Below are 15801 nucleotides of genomic sequence, written 5' to 3'. Positions count from 1 at the left end.
CAAAAAAATTCTAAGTGAGGACAATGAGTATAGTATTTTGCGTTTTATGCAGTGGTTAAAATTTTTTGTTACAGCTAACTAGCCCAGGACTTATTGGCAGCAGGATTTTACTAGCCCTGTTGGAAGAACTGCTAGTCCATCAAAACTTACCTGCTAGCCCTAGTATGCCTTAAAAATCAAGAGTTTGCTGCATAATACAAAGTGGGTGTCCTTTTTTTTGAAGGAGACATTATACACTGAATATATTTAATAATTTTTGTTGATCTGTTATTTATTCTTTTGGTGCTTAACCTAACTTAGTTGTTCTCACATTCAAAGCAGACTTTTTATTGGCGTGCTTGGGGCAACTAACGGCAATATTCACAGAGCATTGTTTGTTTTTTCATCAGCAACAGCCAACCGTGCTAGGGGAATCATTGTGTCCCAGTTCTGTCAACTTTTCAGGAAGTGAATGCGTGATTTTTTTGCCAAATTGTAATGATCAAAGAGAAAAAACAATCGATCAAAGTAAAATGCCGCCAAATAAGCATGAACATGTGTGAGTCTCGCGCAAAAGACTTGACAGCCCTGCTGTCCTGGACACTATTTTTTTTTTTTCCGTGGCTTTTCCCTGCCGTATTTAGCATTTTTGGGGGATGAATTTTCAGCCTCGTTACTCCCTTCATCTACCGTTTTTCGTTTTGAAACTGACGAATTTCCTGTGGTTCCCGTACTAAAATATAAGGAAATATTTTGTTGTATGGTTTTGTGCTCAAGAGCTGTGCAACAAGATAGGTCAATACCAATCACTACATCATACCCCCAAATACCATTAATTGAAAATCTCGGCACTATAAGCAATGTACAATACCCCAAGCCATGGTATGAGAAATCGATATTTAAAGTACGTGAATTGCAATCAACACATGATACCACCAGACATGCCAGAGTTATTTTTTTCTATTTTTAAAATATTTACAACAGGACCTGTACAAACCAGTTCAAATTCTTGGAATCCCGGATGACTTAATTGAATCGAAATGGCTAACATAGAATAGTGATGAAGGGATTTTTTACTTTCTATTTTGGAAATGTCAACATGCAAGAATTTTTTGTTACTAGTCTGTCAGGCATATCGGATTACACATTTTAATTGCCCTAGGCGTAAATGATCTAGTCCCGGGCGTCGGGCTTGATTTTTTAGCCCCTGTTTATGACTTCAGTGTCACTGATGAATCTTTTGTAGACGAAACTCATGTTCAGTGAACAATTGTTTTATCCTGATATTGATGATCAACCAAAGTAGTGAGTGGAAAAAAACCTGTCATATCATACATGTTATACCTGACTTGATAGTCATTTTTTCCTTTAGTTATTTACTTCTGAATTCTGTTTCTTGTAAAATTCAGAGCTGTATCATTGACACTTTCTCCATAATCATTTGTACTTTATATGCAAACAATGTTAGATATATATATATACCGGTAGTGTCACAAATTACAAAATTATAGTTGACATTGTGTTAACTGTAATTTTACCATATTCATAATAAAACATACTGTATGAAGTGCAGAATCCATGTCTTTATACTGAAACCATCCTAATTTGGACCCCATCTTCTGAAACATGGCAGAAACATCAAGTTCATCTTTTGGTTCCATTTAACTTGAAGGAGCTAAATCTTTTTAACTCATTTGGTTAAACCTGAAAAATAGTTTAAATATACATTTATATATCAAAATGCAAGTACTGTTTCAAGTCATATACATTATAAAAGTGATAGGCTATAAATGTACAAGTCAATGAGACCAAAAATGACAAAGAAAAATAACCACAACCAAAACATATTGAGCATGTCTAGATCACAGCAAATTAAAATGTTGTAAAACAATGTTTTACTAATTTTTAATGATATTTCTCTTTGTATTACATTATTAACAATTTTAACAACATTGGCACCTCCTTTCTTTGTATTCTAGCAATGTGCAGTTTACTCTCCATATCTGTACACTGAAACATCATAAAGGGATCCAAAACACCACTTTGAATAGCCTTCCCTTCTTTAATAAACAGTAATATAACAAAAATCTATGTTACTTTATTCCTTTCAAATACATTCATGTCCTTCCTAAATGATTTTCATAAAACTTGTTATGTCCTTAATTAATCTAAATTGATTTATTTACACAATGTCGTATAATATGCCTACTTTTGTTGTCAGAATCATCCATAGCAATCCTACCCAAGTATGTCAATAGTAATCATTTCGTCTACTGATGACACAATGGAAACAGACATCTAGATGTGAAAGGTATCTCCCCCACTCTCTTTATATATCTCGGTTTCCGATTGGTCAAATTTCATGGGAAGTTCTAAATGTTTCTCAGAGTTATATGATCTGATCTTATTTCAGTTCATACATCATGTACATAAATTCAATAGAGAGTCTGAATGATAACACTTGATAGTTTTTTTTTTCATGGTATCTTATACAATTTTACTAATTGGGTGATAATAAGTTCTATTCAGACATAACCTAACCATGTTGCTAACAGTTTTTTCTGAAATAATTTTTATAATAAATTATTTACTGTGAGTTTTGTGTTTTCAATTTGTTGTCGGTAGACGAAATAATAAGAATTGATATACTTGGGTAGGATTGCTACGGATGATTCAGTCGACAAAAGTAGGCGTGTTATACACCATTGCATTGGTAGATAAATCAATTTAGATTTACGGCATAACAAGTTTTAGTGGGGTTGACAACCAAGAAATCGGTATATGATGGAATTTCGTGACCATCTGACAAATTTTCAAAAATACGAGTTAAGTACCTTGTGTTATATTAAGGTATATAGGATTTTTTTTCAGAGACAAGTGCCTGTGAGTTATTACCCGTTAAGGCTAAAGGCACTAAATGTAACCATTGTAACCCAACTTTCCCATGCATGTAACCATTATAACCCGATTCCCCATGCATGTAACCAATGTAACCTGATTCCCCATACCTACACAGTTTGCAACAGATATGGTCAATAGGACTCTTCACGGTTAGTTCAGCCATATTGCATGTATTGGATAGGGGGCAGATTTTTTAGAAAGAGGTGGAAATAGCTAGTATGAAAGAATGGGAAATCCTATGTGTGTTTCCAATTCAAGGAATTATAGTTAACCCGTACCATTGTTAACTCGTACCAATGCAAACTCCTACCACTGCTAACTCGTACTAACTTATTTAAATGCATTTGATTGGTGTTTAATGATGAATATATACTGTTATTTCACTCAATACCTCTTAAGTCTGTAAAATGTATATAATTTGAAAGTACAATGACCAATTTGTAGCTAATGTTCCTTGTGTATTGGATAGACAATACCGTGGCAGATTTGCTTTGTTGTCTCCCTTGAATACACTCTTTTTTAAACTTTAACTGATAACTATTGGATTTAATTTTTAATCATTCCAAATCAGTTACATTGAATAGATTTAGGTACTTTTCTTTTGTTTCTCAAAGGAATTTTATTCATTGAAAGAATTAATTTATTGTGTTTTAAAGGTTGTAAATTGTTTATGACCAACAGTTAAAAGTATGAAATCTATTATATATAATATTCAGCACAATGTCGTGAAATATGTCTACATGATATTATCAAAATATGGCAATTCTTTAAAAATAAGAAGTAAACTCATATCAGCTTGTGTTTTGATAATCAGGAATTTCCTGTGGGAATGTCATTTAATAATAAACATTATATATTTAATTCCAAGCTGTTAAAGTATATAACAACAATTAAAATGGACGGATCTCACAGTAAGTAACAGTTAACTGTACAGTTTGTATTCATTTGGTAGCAAGAGTAACAACTAGCTGTACAGTAGGAATTTAATTGATATCAAGATTAACAGCTACCCGCATAGTATGAATTGAATTGAATCGAAGTTACAGCTAACTGTACAGTATGTATTCAATTGATATCAAAAGTAACAGATAACTGTACAGGGCTCACGCTACCAGGCGACTTGGGCAAAGAAGTCGCCTTCCCGACTGTCACTTCGCTTTCCCCGACCCCCAAAAGCGAAAACAAGTCGCCCTGTTCTTGACGATAGTCGCTTTCAGTCGCTTCCGTCATCGGACATTTTCAATTTTTACCAAGTTGATGAAACATCAATTTTTTATTGATAATTAAAGAAATTCAGACATAAACGATTCATTATCTTTAGAAAAGAGGTTGAAGCATTGTCTTCGCAGTGTGTAGCAGGTTATTTGATAAAAATACAACTTTTTATCACTTCATGCATTTTCGCAAGTTCCGGTGCTTGTTACTCGAAAACGTACATCAACCTCAAATTCGGCGGCAACATAAGTTTGTTACTTCATTTAAACGTGATAAAAGTTGCCTCCAGTAAATTTTTAATCCATTCATTGCATTAAAAACGTCATGTTCCTTTCCAAATAACTTGTCAAACATCGTTTATTTTTGTAAATTTTCTTGCATTCGTCCGCCATTGACCGATTTCTAAACTCCGGATCTGAACTGGACCAGCTATGACCGAAATCCGTACTTTTACAATAATTACTACGGACGCACGGATGGAACAGCTGACAGAAGCATATTGATCCCAAAGGGAAAAATTACGCATTCCACACGCATTAAGAGACTTTTGGTTACATCTAATTGATTGGTGTATATAATTCCCTATATTTTTTATGGATTGTTTCAAACTATTGATTAAAGTTGCTTAACTCTGAGACTATTATACTAATATCAATATATTCTGGCCCAGCTTAATAACTTTTATATTTTTTTTATGAGAAACACTGAATGTCATACACAAGATAATTTTTAATTAAATTGTAATTGATATATTATAATTTCTTTACATTTTTTAAAATGTTTTTTTTTTTTAGTGCTAGATATTTAGTTGGTAGTTTCTCACATTGAAGTAAAACTTAAACAACTTTTAATTTCAAATGTTACTTTAATTGTAATTTTTTTACTCAGATATGAATTGAACAATATAAAAAGAACATTATTTACATATGGCCCTTTATACTATTGTAAAATCCAAACATTGTATCGCACCGCGCGAATGAGCACTTCTCTTTCAAATCTCACCACTTCTCCCTATCAGTTTCAAAAAGAGAAGTCACTTCTCCCTATAATTCTGAAGTAGTGTGAGCCCTGCTGTACAGTACGAATTCAATTGATATCAAAAGTAATAGCGAATAATACAGTGTGCAATCAAAATTAACACCTTACTGTCAATATGCATTTAATTGATTTCACAAGTTACAGTAAGATATACAGCGTATATGTAATGGATCTCTTAGTAAATACACCCTATCTGTATACTAGAATGCATGTGATTTATTGCGATTTTAAACGTATACAGTATATACACCTTATCGCTATTTGTCTGCCATTGCTAGAAATCACACAGGTTCCCGTAAAATTTTGACGTCATAAAACAAAATATCTGACGCCACAATGGAAAAGTGATTGTTGTTGACGTCAAAAGTTCAAGCGGCCGGGTCAGTCGGGATTAGCGATAAGGTGTATGCAATTAAGATGGTACCCAACACTTATTAAGTTTACAAAGAAAAAACACCATAAAACATTCATATTGTTGAATATATTTTTAATGGTACGACTTCCCAGTGGTACGACTTTACGTTGGTACGAGTTAACTTTTTTGGTACGAGTTAACATGGTACGAGTTTCCGTTGGTACGAGTTAACTTGCTTCCTTTCCAAGCAACTGCTCTATTTTAATGATGTTTTCCCGTATTTTTCACACTATTTTTATCCATTATGAAAATCTGCCCCTATCCAATATGGCTGAACTAACCGTGAAGAGCCCTATTATTTTTAATGATATTTAAAGACTAAATTATAAAGCCAGTATTGCATATCATTTAGTAAGGGTCCATGTGGCAGCAGTTAGTAATCATCAAAAATCTGATGGATAACTGGATACCATAAGAAGAAGATGTGTGTAACCAATGTAACCATTGCTTCAATGGGGGTAACAAAACAAGATACCTTTATTCAGGTGCACCTACGTTTAGGGGTGTTCCTTATTATAGGAAGCTCAAACGAAGAAAAGAAGTAGACTTGTACAGATCTATATATATGAGAAACTCGCTGTGGCCGTATTTTTGGCTTGAAAATTATAGTTCAATTAGCTTTTCTTTATTGAGAAAAATGCGCCAGACTTTTTGTTTTAAGAAAAATTTGTTCAGTGGTACATGAATTTAGGGGTAGCTCATTTGGAAATAACAATTTTTACCTAAACTTTAGGATTTGTTTATCTTTTTTTGACCGGAAATGTATTCTAATTTCCCGCCTTACTCTCTATACAAAAAAAAATAAAAATAGGATCGAGTAATTAGATACTACAATCTTAATGATGATTAAATATAACTCAATAACAAATATATTATATCTCTAAAGTAATATACTATCATCAGCATTAATATCTTCAAAATAAAGATAATCTTTAAATCATTGACAACCGGAAATAAACATTATAAATTCAGACACCTGAATTTTGACGGTGAGTTGAATATTAATTTAAAAATACCCCAAATAGAGATATTTTGACCCTTTTGCAGTTATTTTTTTTATATTTATCGTCCATTAAGTTGTTCGTGCCGTACACACTATTTTTGTCATACATGATTCTGCATAAGCACATTAATGATTCACTCTCTGAATTTGCCTCAGAAATTTATGTTTCAGAGTCTGACCTGACATATACTCATATAGCCGGTTTACAAGTTTGTTGTTAACTACTATTTATAACACAGAACACGAATTATTAGAAATACAAAAACCAATCTGTGGGATCAATCAGAGATAAAGCAGGGATCTCCATGGCCTGTTTAACGATGGCGGGCGTTCAAATGTCTTGCGCCATCGTCAAATGACCTGCGCCATTGTTCAAATGTCTTGCGCCATCGTCAAATGACCTGCGCCATCGTTAAATTGTCTTCCGCAATCGTTCAAAACTGTTATCGTTTTAATAGCCCGACGCCATTTTTTTAGCAATTATAATCAAAAGCATGTAATTGCATAACCCTCAGGCTTTTTTATATTATAATCCAATACAGTTCTAACACCTGGGGGATATCCGGATTAAGATCGCTAATCACTTGTACCTGAGCTTGTACAGGTAGATCAACAAACCAGACAGGAGAATACAATCTGAAGATAAACGATTCATTTGTCGAATTATTCAACTAAGTTTCTGCAAATTCTATGATAATTTAGATTGAATAAATAAATTAATAATCCCAGTTACAAAGAAAACAGTTTAAAAAGTCGAACACATGCTTTTATTTTGACTTACGCAATCGAAATCCCCCTTTTTTGAGAAGTACAAAATAAGACGTAAAACAGTTATTATTTTTTCATCGCAAATAACTCGAGTACTGCTGTATTGGAACGATAATATAGAATAACTTTAAAAGTTAAAAAATAAAAACTTTTATTTCCTGTACAGAAATATCGTATCGTAATTCCGAATTCATTTCGTAGTTTACAATCAAATTGATACATCCGCATTTCCGGTTTCTATTCAGACTCGAAAGATGCATGTTGCATAGCATCAATTTGCTAGATAACATGGATAAAGTCATTAAAAACCTTTCCATTTGTCAACGTTTGCTTTACAAATCTCTTTAACATTTTACATAACCCGTACGAATCGTTTTGTTGTTGCTGCAAATCATACCGGTAATGGGTTCGTGACTTCTGAATTAAGTGTCCGTGAAAAATAAGCTCTACATGATTTTTAACCCCCATAACACATAGATGCCAACCATTACGATTTTTCCGTAGTTTTTCCGATTTTGCGATAAAAACTACACTATTACGGTCAAAGTCGAATAGTTACGGATTCCCAATCATCGACGTTCAATTTTGTAAAACGCGGATTTTTATCATTACTTTTCCGTCTTGGTCCAGTATTTAGGAAACGCCAATGTAATGCTTCCGGTTTCTCGGGAGTTATCAACCTATTGTTGGGTAACTAACTGACTTCCGAAGAGGCAAACTTGCATTTTATTAAGTAGCTTTCCCTCTTTCTTTACTTCTCCTTGACAAAACAAAAATGTTTGAGTCGAGAACATCTGAACAATTAATGAATGGAATACATACTACATACAGACAACATGTTAAATGACAAATTTTAGTGTACATCACTTTGCAACCACTCGTCAGTAATTTTTATTGGTAAATGCACGTTTATGAATGATTACTGAAAACTTTTCAAAAATACGGAAAATTTGATAGTTTGTTACTGATTGTGTCAAAAGGGGGTTGGCATCTATGATAACAATTACCAAAATAGCAAGAAAACTACATGTGGATCTTCATGACAGCTTTTGGTCATTCTCGACTAAAGTGGGGGGCATGAAGGCTTGGCCTTTGAAGTTATACTTCTATTTACAATGAAAATTCAAATAAATATAATTTAAATAAGCAATGAGTTAGCATGTTCACCAATCCTTATGTGGAGGGATGGTATACTTTCGATCACGCTTCACTGTACGGCGTACGCACGGTTTGTGATGGTGAAATTTCCTCCATGGTTCAATTTTCATCCATGGAGATCCCTGAGTTTTTATTTCATTATCAGAGATGTGGTGTCTATAGATGTAGATGAGTGTTGCTGAGTACTCTTAGGCTGAGAGTTACACGGCTCTGTGTACAGCTCCGAATTCCAAGCTCCTATGATCAGGTGGGTCTCATTGGGGTCAAAGTGAGACACATGATTGCAGATTTTTTGTAAGCGTGACACTTGAAAGTCAAATTATTGTGCCGTGAAAATGGGAAATGAAGTCTAGTAGGACATGGGAAGTTACCTTCTTCTTCTTCTTCCAAATCTTCCAAATCTTCACATCCTTTGTAGGACAACCACACCTTTATGGCGTGTAAAACAGAACCCACCATCACGAATGTAGGAATATAATATGTACACTATATATTACCAAAAAATGAGAATTGCTTACATACATAGTGTAAGGGAATCTGACAAAACAGTAAGTGAGATCCAGACTCGGAACCCCCTAAATGAGACCCCTGATCAGGGAACATGTCTGTCAGTTTGTCCATCTATATCAACTTTAACAAAATGTCTGAGGGAAACCCAGATAATTTGGAACTCTCTTGATTAATTATGTTTGATTGTTAGTAACAGAAATACTCCACAGAGATCACAAAGGACTGTATGTGTAAAGGTGTTGCATGGTAATCAAATAACAATAATGTATATAAAATAACTCAAACAAAAATTATGCCTGGTGGAAATTCACCAATATTTTATTGTACATTTGCTATCAAATTACCTTTGCTGTTGGTATAATAGTTTAATCCATTCGAGGGCACGCAACAGTGAGAGAGTTACGACCCCTCCCTTTGATCTGCTACTGATGTTCTGATACTACTATTGTAACAAGTTCTTGCTCAAAAGTCATCAATCCTCTGTGATAGAAAGTAAGGAATATTGTTTATGTTTTAATGCACTTTGTTTAACCAAACATTAAGTCTGTATGTGCTAAAAAGCTCCATCTTTTTGGAACACATATATGTCAGTATGTGTACATACATAATTGAGCACATGCAATTAGGTACAATGTACACTTCAACATTAGCCTTTACTTTCTAAATACAATAGAACAAACACAAGTTTGGATTATCCACAGATATTTCATTTAGCATCCTGGTAAACAGAAAATTAAAATACTATGTAGTTTCTAAAAATTATAGCATCACATCCATAAAAGAGGGACGAAAGATACCAGAGGGACAGTCAAACTCATAAATCAAAAATAAACTGACAACGCCATGGCTAAAAAAGAAAAGGACATAACCTGATAACATAATCTATTAGAAAACCACCTCAGATAGCATCACATTTAAGATTATAGCATCACATCATCATGATGCTTAAAGGCCCTGGGGAGAACATGCTGAATGGTGCAGTGACCACCTAAAAGTTATTTTCTTAATACATCTGATCTTGTTATAACTATAAGTCCATCAAGCTACAAAAATAAAGTCCATTGAAACACACGATACTGCCTGGCAGAATCTTGAACATTATCATGTTCTGTAACAAAATAATCTTCAAAATAAATACAACACATTTAGATACTGTACAATAAAAAAACTTGAATACAAGTATTTTTGTATGAAATAAGACAAATATTAACCATGTAAACTTCTACCTTATTTCTTCTTCTCATTCATGTCACTGGGGGACTTATCAGTCAGTTTTCAACAAACTTGTTTTCTGACATTATTGAGAAGCATCTTCTGGAGAACAAAATTTTGCCTTTAACATGTCAGATAACTGTGAGTACTCTCAGATCTATTCATTGTGTCTTTTTGTGTTGGGATGTATAAGTACCCGGCCACGTCCACTTGTATTTTTGTCCATCTGATGAGTTAAGCCTTTTATAACTGATTTTTATTGTTCGTTCTTATGTTGTACTGTTAACCACTGTCCCAGGTTAGGGGGAGGGTTGGGATCCCGCTAACATGTTTAACCCTGCACATTATTTATGTATGTGCCTGTCCCAAGTCAGGAGCCTGTAATTCAGTGGTTGTCGTTTGTTATGTGTTACATATATATAAATTTGTTTTTCGTTCATTTTTTTACATAAATGAGGCCGTTAGTTCTTGTTTGAATTGTTTTACATTGTCTTATCAGTGGCCTTTTATAGCTGACTATGTAGTATGGGCTTTGCTCATTGTTGAAGGCCGTACGGTGACCTATAGTTGTTAATGTCTGTGTCATTTTGGTCTTTTTTGGATAGTTGTCTCATTGGCAATCACACCACATCTTCTTTTTTATATTACCATTAGTATTGAAATTGAAATTGATGATATGTTACTGGATGACTGCCCCCCCTCCCCCCCCCCCCCCCTGAAATCTGATGTCTATTTCAGCTAAATTTATGAAAGAGGTTTCAAGTTTTGTGTAATCAACTTTTACAGTTTTTAACCCAGATCCCTGAAACTTTGCAGAAAGATTGAACATATATATGTATGTTATAGTTGTGCATCGCTATTATATCAAATTGTTTTTTTTACAGGATTGAATTTATTTTTCATTTTCCCAGACTTGGGAAATTAGTAATTTTCAGCAAAATTTATGTTTTCAACTTTTAGAGTTTTAAACCAAGATCCCAAGAACTTCACAGAAAGATAGCACTCTTACAATGTCTTACTGAAATTGTGCATCTTCTGAAACATTATGAAATTGTTTAAAGAATTTTGTCATATTTTTCTGGACTGGAGAACTTAGTGTAAAATCTGCAACATACATGTATATATATGCAATATAATACATTTACATGTACATGATGTACAATTGTAAACATTTGACTTTGATTAGTCAGAAATGTAGCACCCCTACATTTTAGACTTATCCCCATTTTTAACCAGATTTCCAATGAAAAAAAATGTGTTATTGATTTTGTTATGTATGTCTGGACGGCATATGGGTGGTGACCCGTAGGGTAAAAGCTGTTAGAACACACCTGTAAAACAATAGAACTATAACCTTTTGACCTTGACTGATTATTGTATAACTATATGGTAGTTTTAGGATAGTTTAGCGAATACACACAGATGACGAAACAGCTGTTGGAATTAGTGTCCATCTGTGTTGACAAAGCATTAGATCAGCTAAACACAGTTGATTTTACATTACAACAAGTGAATATTTTTACCAGCAAGGTTAAGATATGAAACAATATGTACATTTATGTTTGTTTACACGTTTCTTTATGATTCGTAATAAGTTATCACATAATGTCTGTAGTACATAAAAAGTTCAGACAGCAATTATAGCTTGAGCTAAATGATGTTAAATAATATTTATTGAGACTAGTATTTCCGTACTGCGCATTTTCATTGACTTTTTTGATGGGATAAACTTCAATAACAAATGATACATTATCTTTGGTTATTGATCAGATTATTGATATTCCTGCAAAATGACATGGAAGAATTATCAAACAAATTCTATATAATGTATTTTGTGATGAACATTATCACGGTTATAACTATGAGACATAGCATTTCTGAATTAAATCTTATTATTACGGCCCTACTATGAAGGTTCTACAATTTCAATTTTCAATTTAAATACACCCCCTTCTTAAGGAGAGGGTATTTATAAGCTGTTTTACCTAAATGTTTTTCCGTAACGATTTTCAGATTTGTGAGACATCTACTTTTGAGTCTTACTGTTTACCATACATTGACTTAAAACATGAACAATCTTGTTAATAGGGCTGTCTTTATTTCTAATGACATATATGGTAGATATACTTTAGTATGTTACTGGTATTTAGGATTTATATGTTGTTTTATTCAAATTTGTGTAAGAGTTTCTGTAGGAATAGTTTATTCCATTGAAACTCTTAATGCAAGATTTCATCCCCAATCCCTCTTTTTACAAGACATACATTGTCATAAATTAAGTGTTACCTGACGCTGATAGTAATATGTATTCAATATTTCCCATCCCTTTTCAGAAAATTGTAGGTTTTGATGAAGTATCCTTCAAAGAATTTTCCATAATGGTTAACCAAATTAAAAATTAGTCTGAACAAACATAAATTTTGTACATTTTGACATTATATACATGTAATAACCTTTTTCAAATGTTTTATTAAATTGCATCAGCTAGTCTTGGGGAAGCAAAGATGATATAACTTATAAGGAGTGGTGCTACTATACAGTAGAATGCCGTAACATAGCTACACACACAGAATATTAAATAACTTGTCATTTCTTAGAAATTTTGCTCATATTTTCGGAAGTAGTTCATTTAACCTGGATATTACTAATGTATTTCATTTTATAGTTGAACTGATTTAGGTTGGAAAATTCAATATTTTATAATACTGACATCATGTAAGAATTGCACAGGAATGTTAATACTGTATAACTAAGGACCTATTGTACTATTTGTGTAGTAATGTATGACAAATGTATTGGAATTCAAAACAGTTAACTAGATCAGGCAAGTTTGAAATGGAATAGCTTCACTCTTTGACGATTTCTTTAGTTTTTGTAGTAATATCGATAATAAGAGACATTACATTGTTACTGTCTAATTGGCACTGAGTTGAGATTTTTTATCTTTCAGGATCAGAAAGTCGGACACGTTATTGATCTGCAGTAACAAGTTATCCACCAGCGTTACGACTCTTTGCGGTAGGAGGTAATACTATTACATATATTGTTTATTGATTTCTAAACTAATCAGATCAATTCATTGGCTTTTGTGTTTTCACTATTTTCATTTACTGAAAAATTTATCAATGACGTCATTTTAATGGATTGAAAATAACAAAATCGTGCATGATGTGGGAATGAGAATTGAATTTATTTCTTCTAATGGATATTGAATAATTGTGACGAAATCAGACATTTAGTTCATTGGCATTGCAATTTGTTCATGTTGTTGATTTATGTAGTAGAGTTTTCAAGTACAATTGATTATTTGGAAGGGCCCATGATAATTTTAATTCTGCTGCAGGCTTTTAACATATTATGTAAAATGTATAAAACTATAAGGCAAGTCTTTGTTTTCAATAATGTGTTATATAAGCATAAACTTGCATTTGTTTTAGTAAATTTGAGAAAATTATTATATTTATTAATTTTAAAATTATAGATTAAACGTTGGTGAACCTTCTAATACTAGGAATGGCAAGACATTTTGAAGGAAGGTTCTTTAAGGTTACATGGCCCCAGAGAACCAGAGTCTAACCATTCCTTTTTGTGTGTGTCTATAGCTACATTTTTTGTATATTGCTATATTTAAGTATCTGACATCAGTTGTAATCTTTTAAAAAAATATCTTCTACCCTGAAACATTTTGAAAGCACTGGGCCCCTTGGAACAAAACTTTTGTTTAATTTACCTTTGACTTGAGGTACAGATGGAGGGTTGTTATCTCACATTTCGACCCATTTTTGTACCTGTCCAAAGCCAGGAGCCTCTGCACAAAAACATGGCTGTCCAAAGCATTCTTTGCAGCTGATTGGTTAAATTTATAAAACATGATCTCATCTAAAACTGTATCTTCATTACTTAGGAGATTGATCATCCAAAGAGCATCTACAAACAAAATCATCTATTATTGATCAGGTGGAAAATATGACAGCATTAATGTAACATTGATAGGCCAAGCAAAGCAGTCATTGGAATTCACAGGAAATATTATTTTATCATCTTTTGTCAATCTAGTAATAGGTCATTTAAAAAAAGTCCTGCATAAAATTATAGATTTTAACTAGAATGTGTTCATAGTACATGGATGCCCCACCCACACTATCATTTTTCAAGTTCAGTTGATTGTGAAATTGGGGTAAAAAACTTTAATTTGGCATTAAAATTAGAAAGATCATATCATAGAAAACATTTGTACTGAGTTTCAAGTTGATTGGACTTCAACTTCATCAAAAACTACCATGACCAAAAACTTTAGCCAAAAACTTTTACCAAAAACTTTTACCTGAAGAGGGACAGATAGGCAAACGGATGAATGAATGAATGCATAGACTGAAAAATGTCATAACTCTCCTAAGTGGGGCATAATAAGTGGAGCATAAAAAAGAAAACTCTTTTGAAGCTTTTAGGGATTGATGAAAACAAAACCATCTGTTTAAACAATGTAACAATTTGTAACTGAGAATGCAGAAAAACAAAATGAAAATGTTAAATTTATTCAGGTATTCTTATTCATCTGGTTGAATATAATTAGTTACATGGTATGTTAGTGACCTAAAATGATATATATGGGGTCAGTAAATTCCATATTGTGAGAGCTGAGCATTCACTTGTCTCAAGTAGATGTCGTAAAACAAAGTCTGATCATAATGAGGACTTCAGCACCACATGTTGAGCTACGAGAGTAAATGCTCTCAGCACCTTAATAAACTTTTGCTACAATCCTGTAGGAGCCAATATTTGCCAATTTCAAGGTTACATTTATTTCCTTATACAACACTAACCCTTTGTCTATTGACAGTCCCTTCACTGTTCATTCTATAGTCAACCTGCTTGGTAAAACCTATTTATAGGATTCATGGATGTTTGTTCTTGTCCTAAGTTTGCTGGGTAAAACCTATTTATAGGATTCATGAATGTTTGTTCTTGTCCTAAGTTTCCTTGGTAAAACCTATTTATAGGATTCATGTTGGTTTGTTCTTGTCCTAAGTTTGCTTGGTAAAACCTATTTATAGGATTCATGTTGGTTTGTTTTTGTCCTAAGTTTGCTGGGTAAAACCTATTTATAGGATTAAAGAATGTTTGTTTTTGTCCTATGTTTGCTTGGTAAAACCTATTTATAGGATTCATGAATGTTTGTTCTTGTCCTATGTTTGCTTGGTAAAACCTATTTATAGGATTCATGGATGTTTGTTCTTGTCCTATGTTTGCTTGGTAAAACCTATTTATAGGATTCATGGATGTTTGTTCTTGTCCTATGTTTGCTTGGTAAAACCTATTTATAGGATTCATGGATGTTTGTTCTTGTCCTAGTTTGCTTGGTAAAACCTATTTATAGGATTAATGGATGTTTGTTCTTGTCTTATGTTTGCTTGGTAAAACCTATTTATAGGATTCATGGATGTTTGTTCTTGTCCTATGTTTGCTTGGTAAAACCTATTTATAGGATTCATGAATGTTTTGTTCTTGTCCTATGTTTGCTGGGTAAAACCTATTATAGGATTCATGGTTGTTTGTTCTTGTCCTAAGTTTGCTTGGTAAAACCTATTTATAGGATTCATGT

At 33.0% G+C, this 15801-nt stretch overlaps 2 protein-coding genes across 7 annotated transcripts in view; one reads left to right on the top strand and one right to left on the bottom strand.

Annotated features, from left to right (window-relative positions):
* The window catches only part of LOC139484891 (germ cell nuclear acidic protein-like), a 33838-nt gene extending 24368 nt beyond the window's left edge, over positions 1–9470 (bottom strand). For 3 of the 5 annotated variants that reach the window (XM_071268924.1, XM_071268926.1, XM_071268928.1), the window contains exons 1-2: positions 6271–6341; positions 1539–1683 (exon numbers count right to left, since the gene is read on the bottom strand). In XM_071268924.1, the coding sequence (XP_071125025.1) occupies positions 1539–1640 (102 nt within the window). In that variant the 5' untranslated portion in view covers positions 1641–1683; positions 6271–6341. Of the gene's footprint in view, positions 1–1538; positions 1684–6270; positions 6342–9331 lie in introns of those variants that run through there. The other 2 variants (XM_071268925.1, XM_071268927.1) reach the window with 2 other exon arrangements.
* Positions 6442–15801, top strand: part of LOC139484892 (protein Fe65 homolog) — a 122738-nt gene continuing 113378 nt past the window's right edge. For both annotated transcript variants that reach the window (XM_071268935.1, XM_071268932.1), the window contains exons 1-2: positions 6442–6537; positions 13150–13224. The gene's annotated coding sequence lies outside the window, so the exon portion shown is untranslated. The remainder of the gene's footprint in view (positions 6538–13149; positions 13225–15801) is intronic.

Source organism: Mytilus edulis, chromosome 8 (assembly GCF_963676685.1).
Source record: "Mytilus edulis chromosome 8, xbMytEdul2.2, whole genome shotgun sequence".
Classification (NCBI taxonomy): domain Eukaryota; kingdom Metazoa; phylum Mollusca; class Bivalvia; order Mytilida; family Mytilidae; genus Mytilus; species Mytilus edulis.
This window is presented reverse-complemented; position numbering and strand designations above follow the sequence as displayed.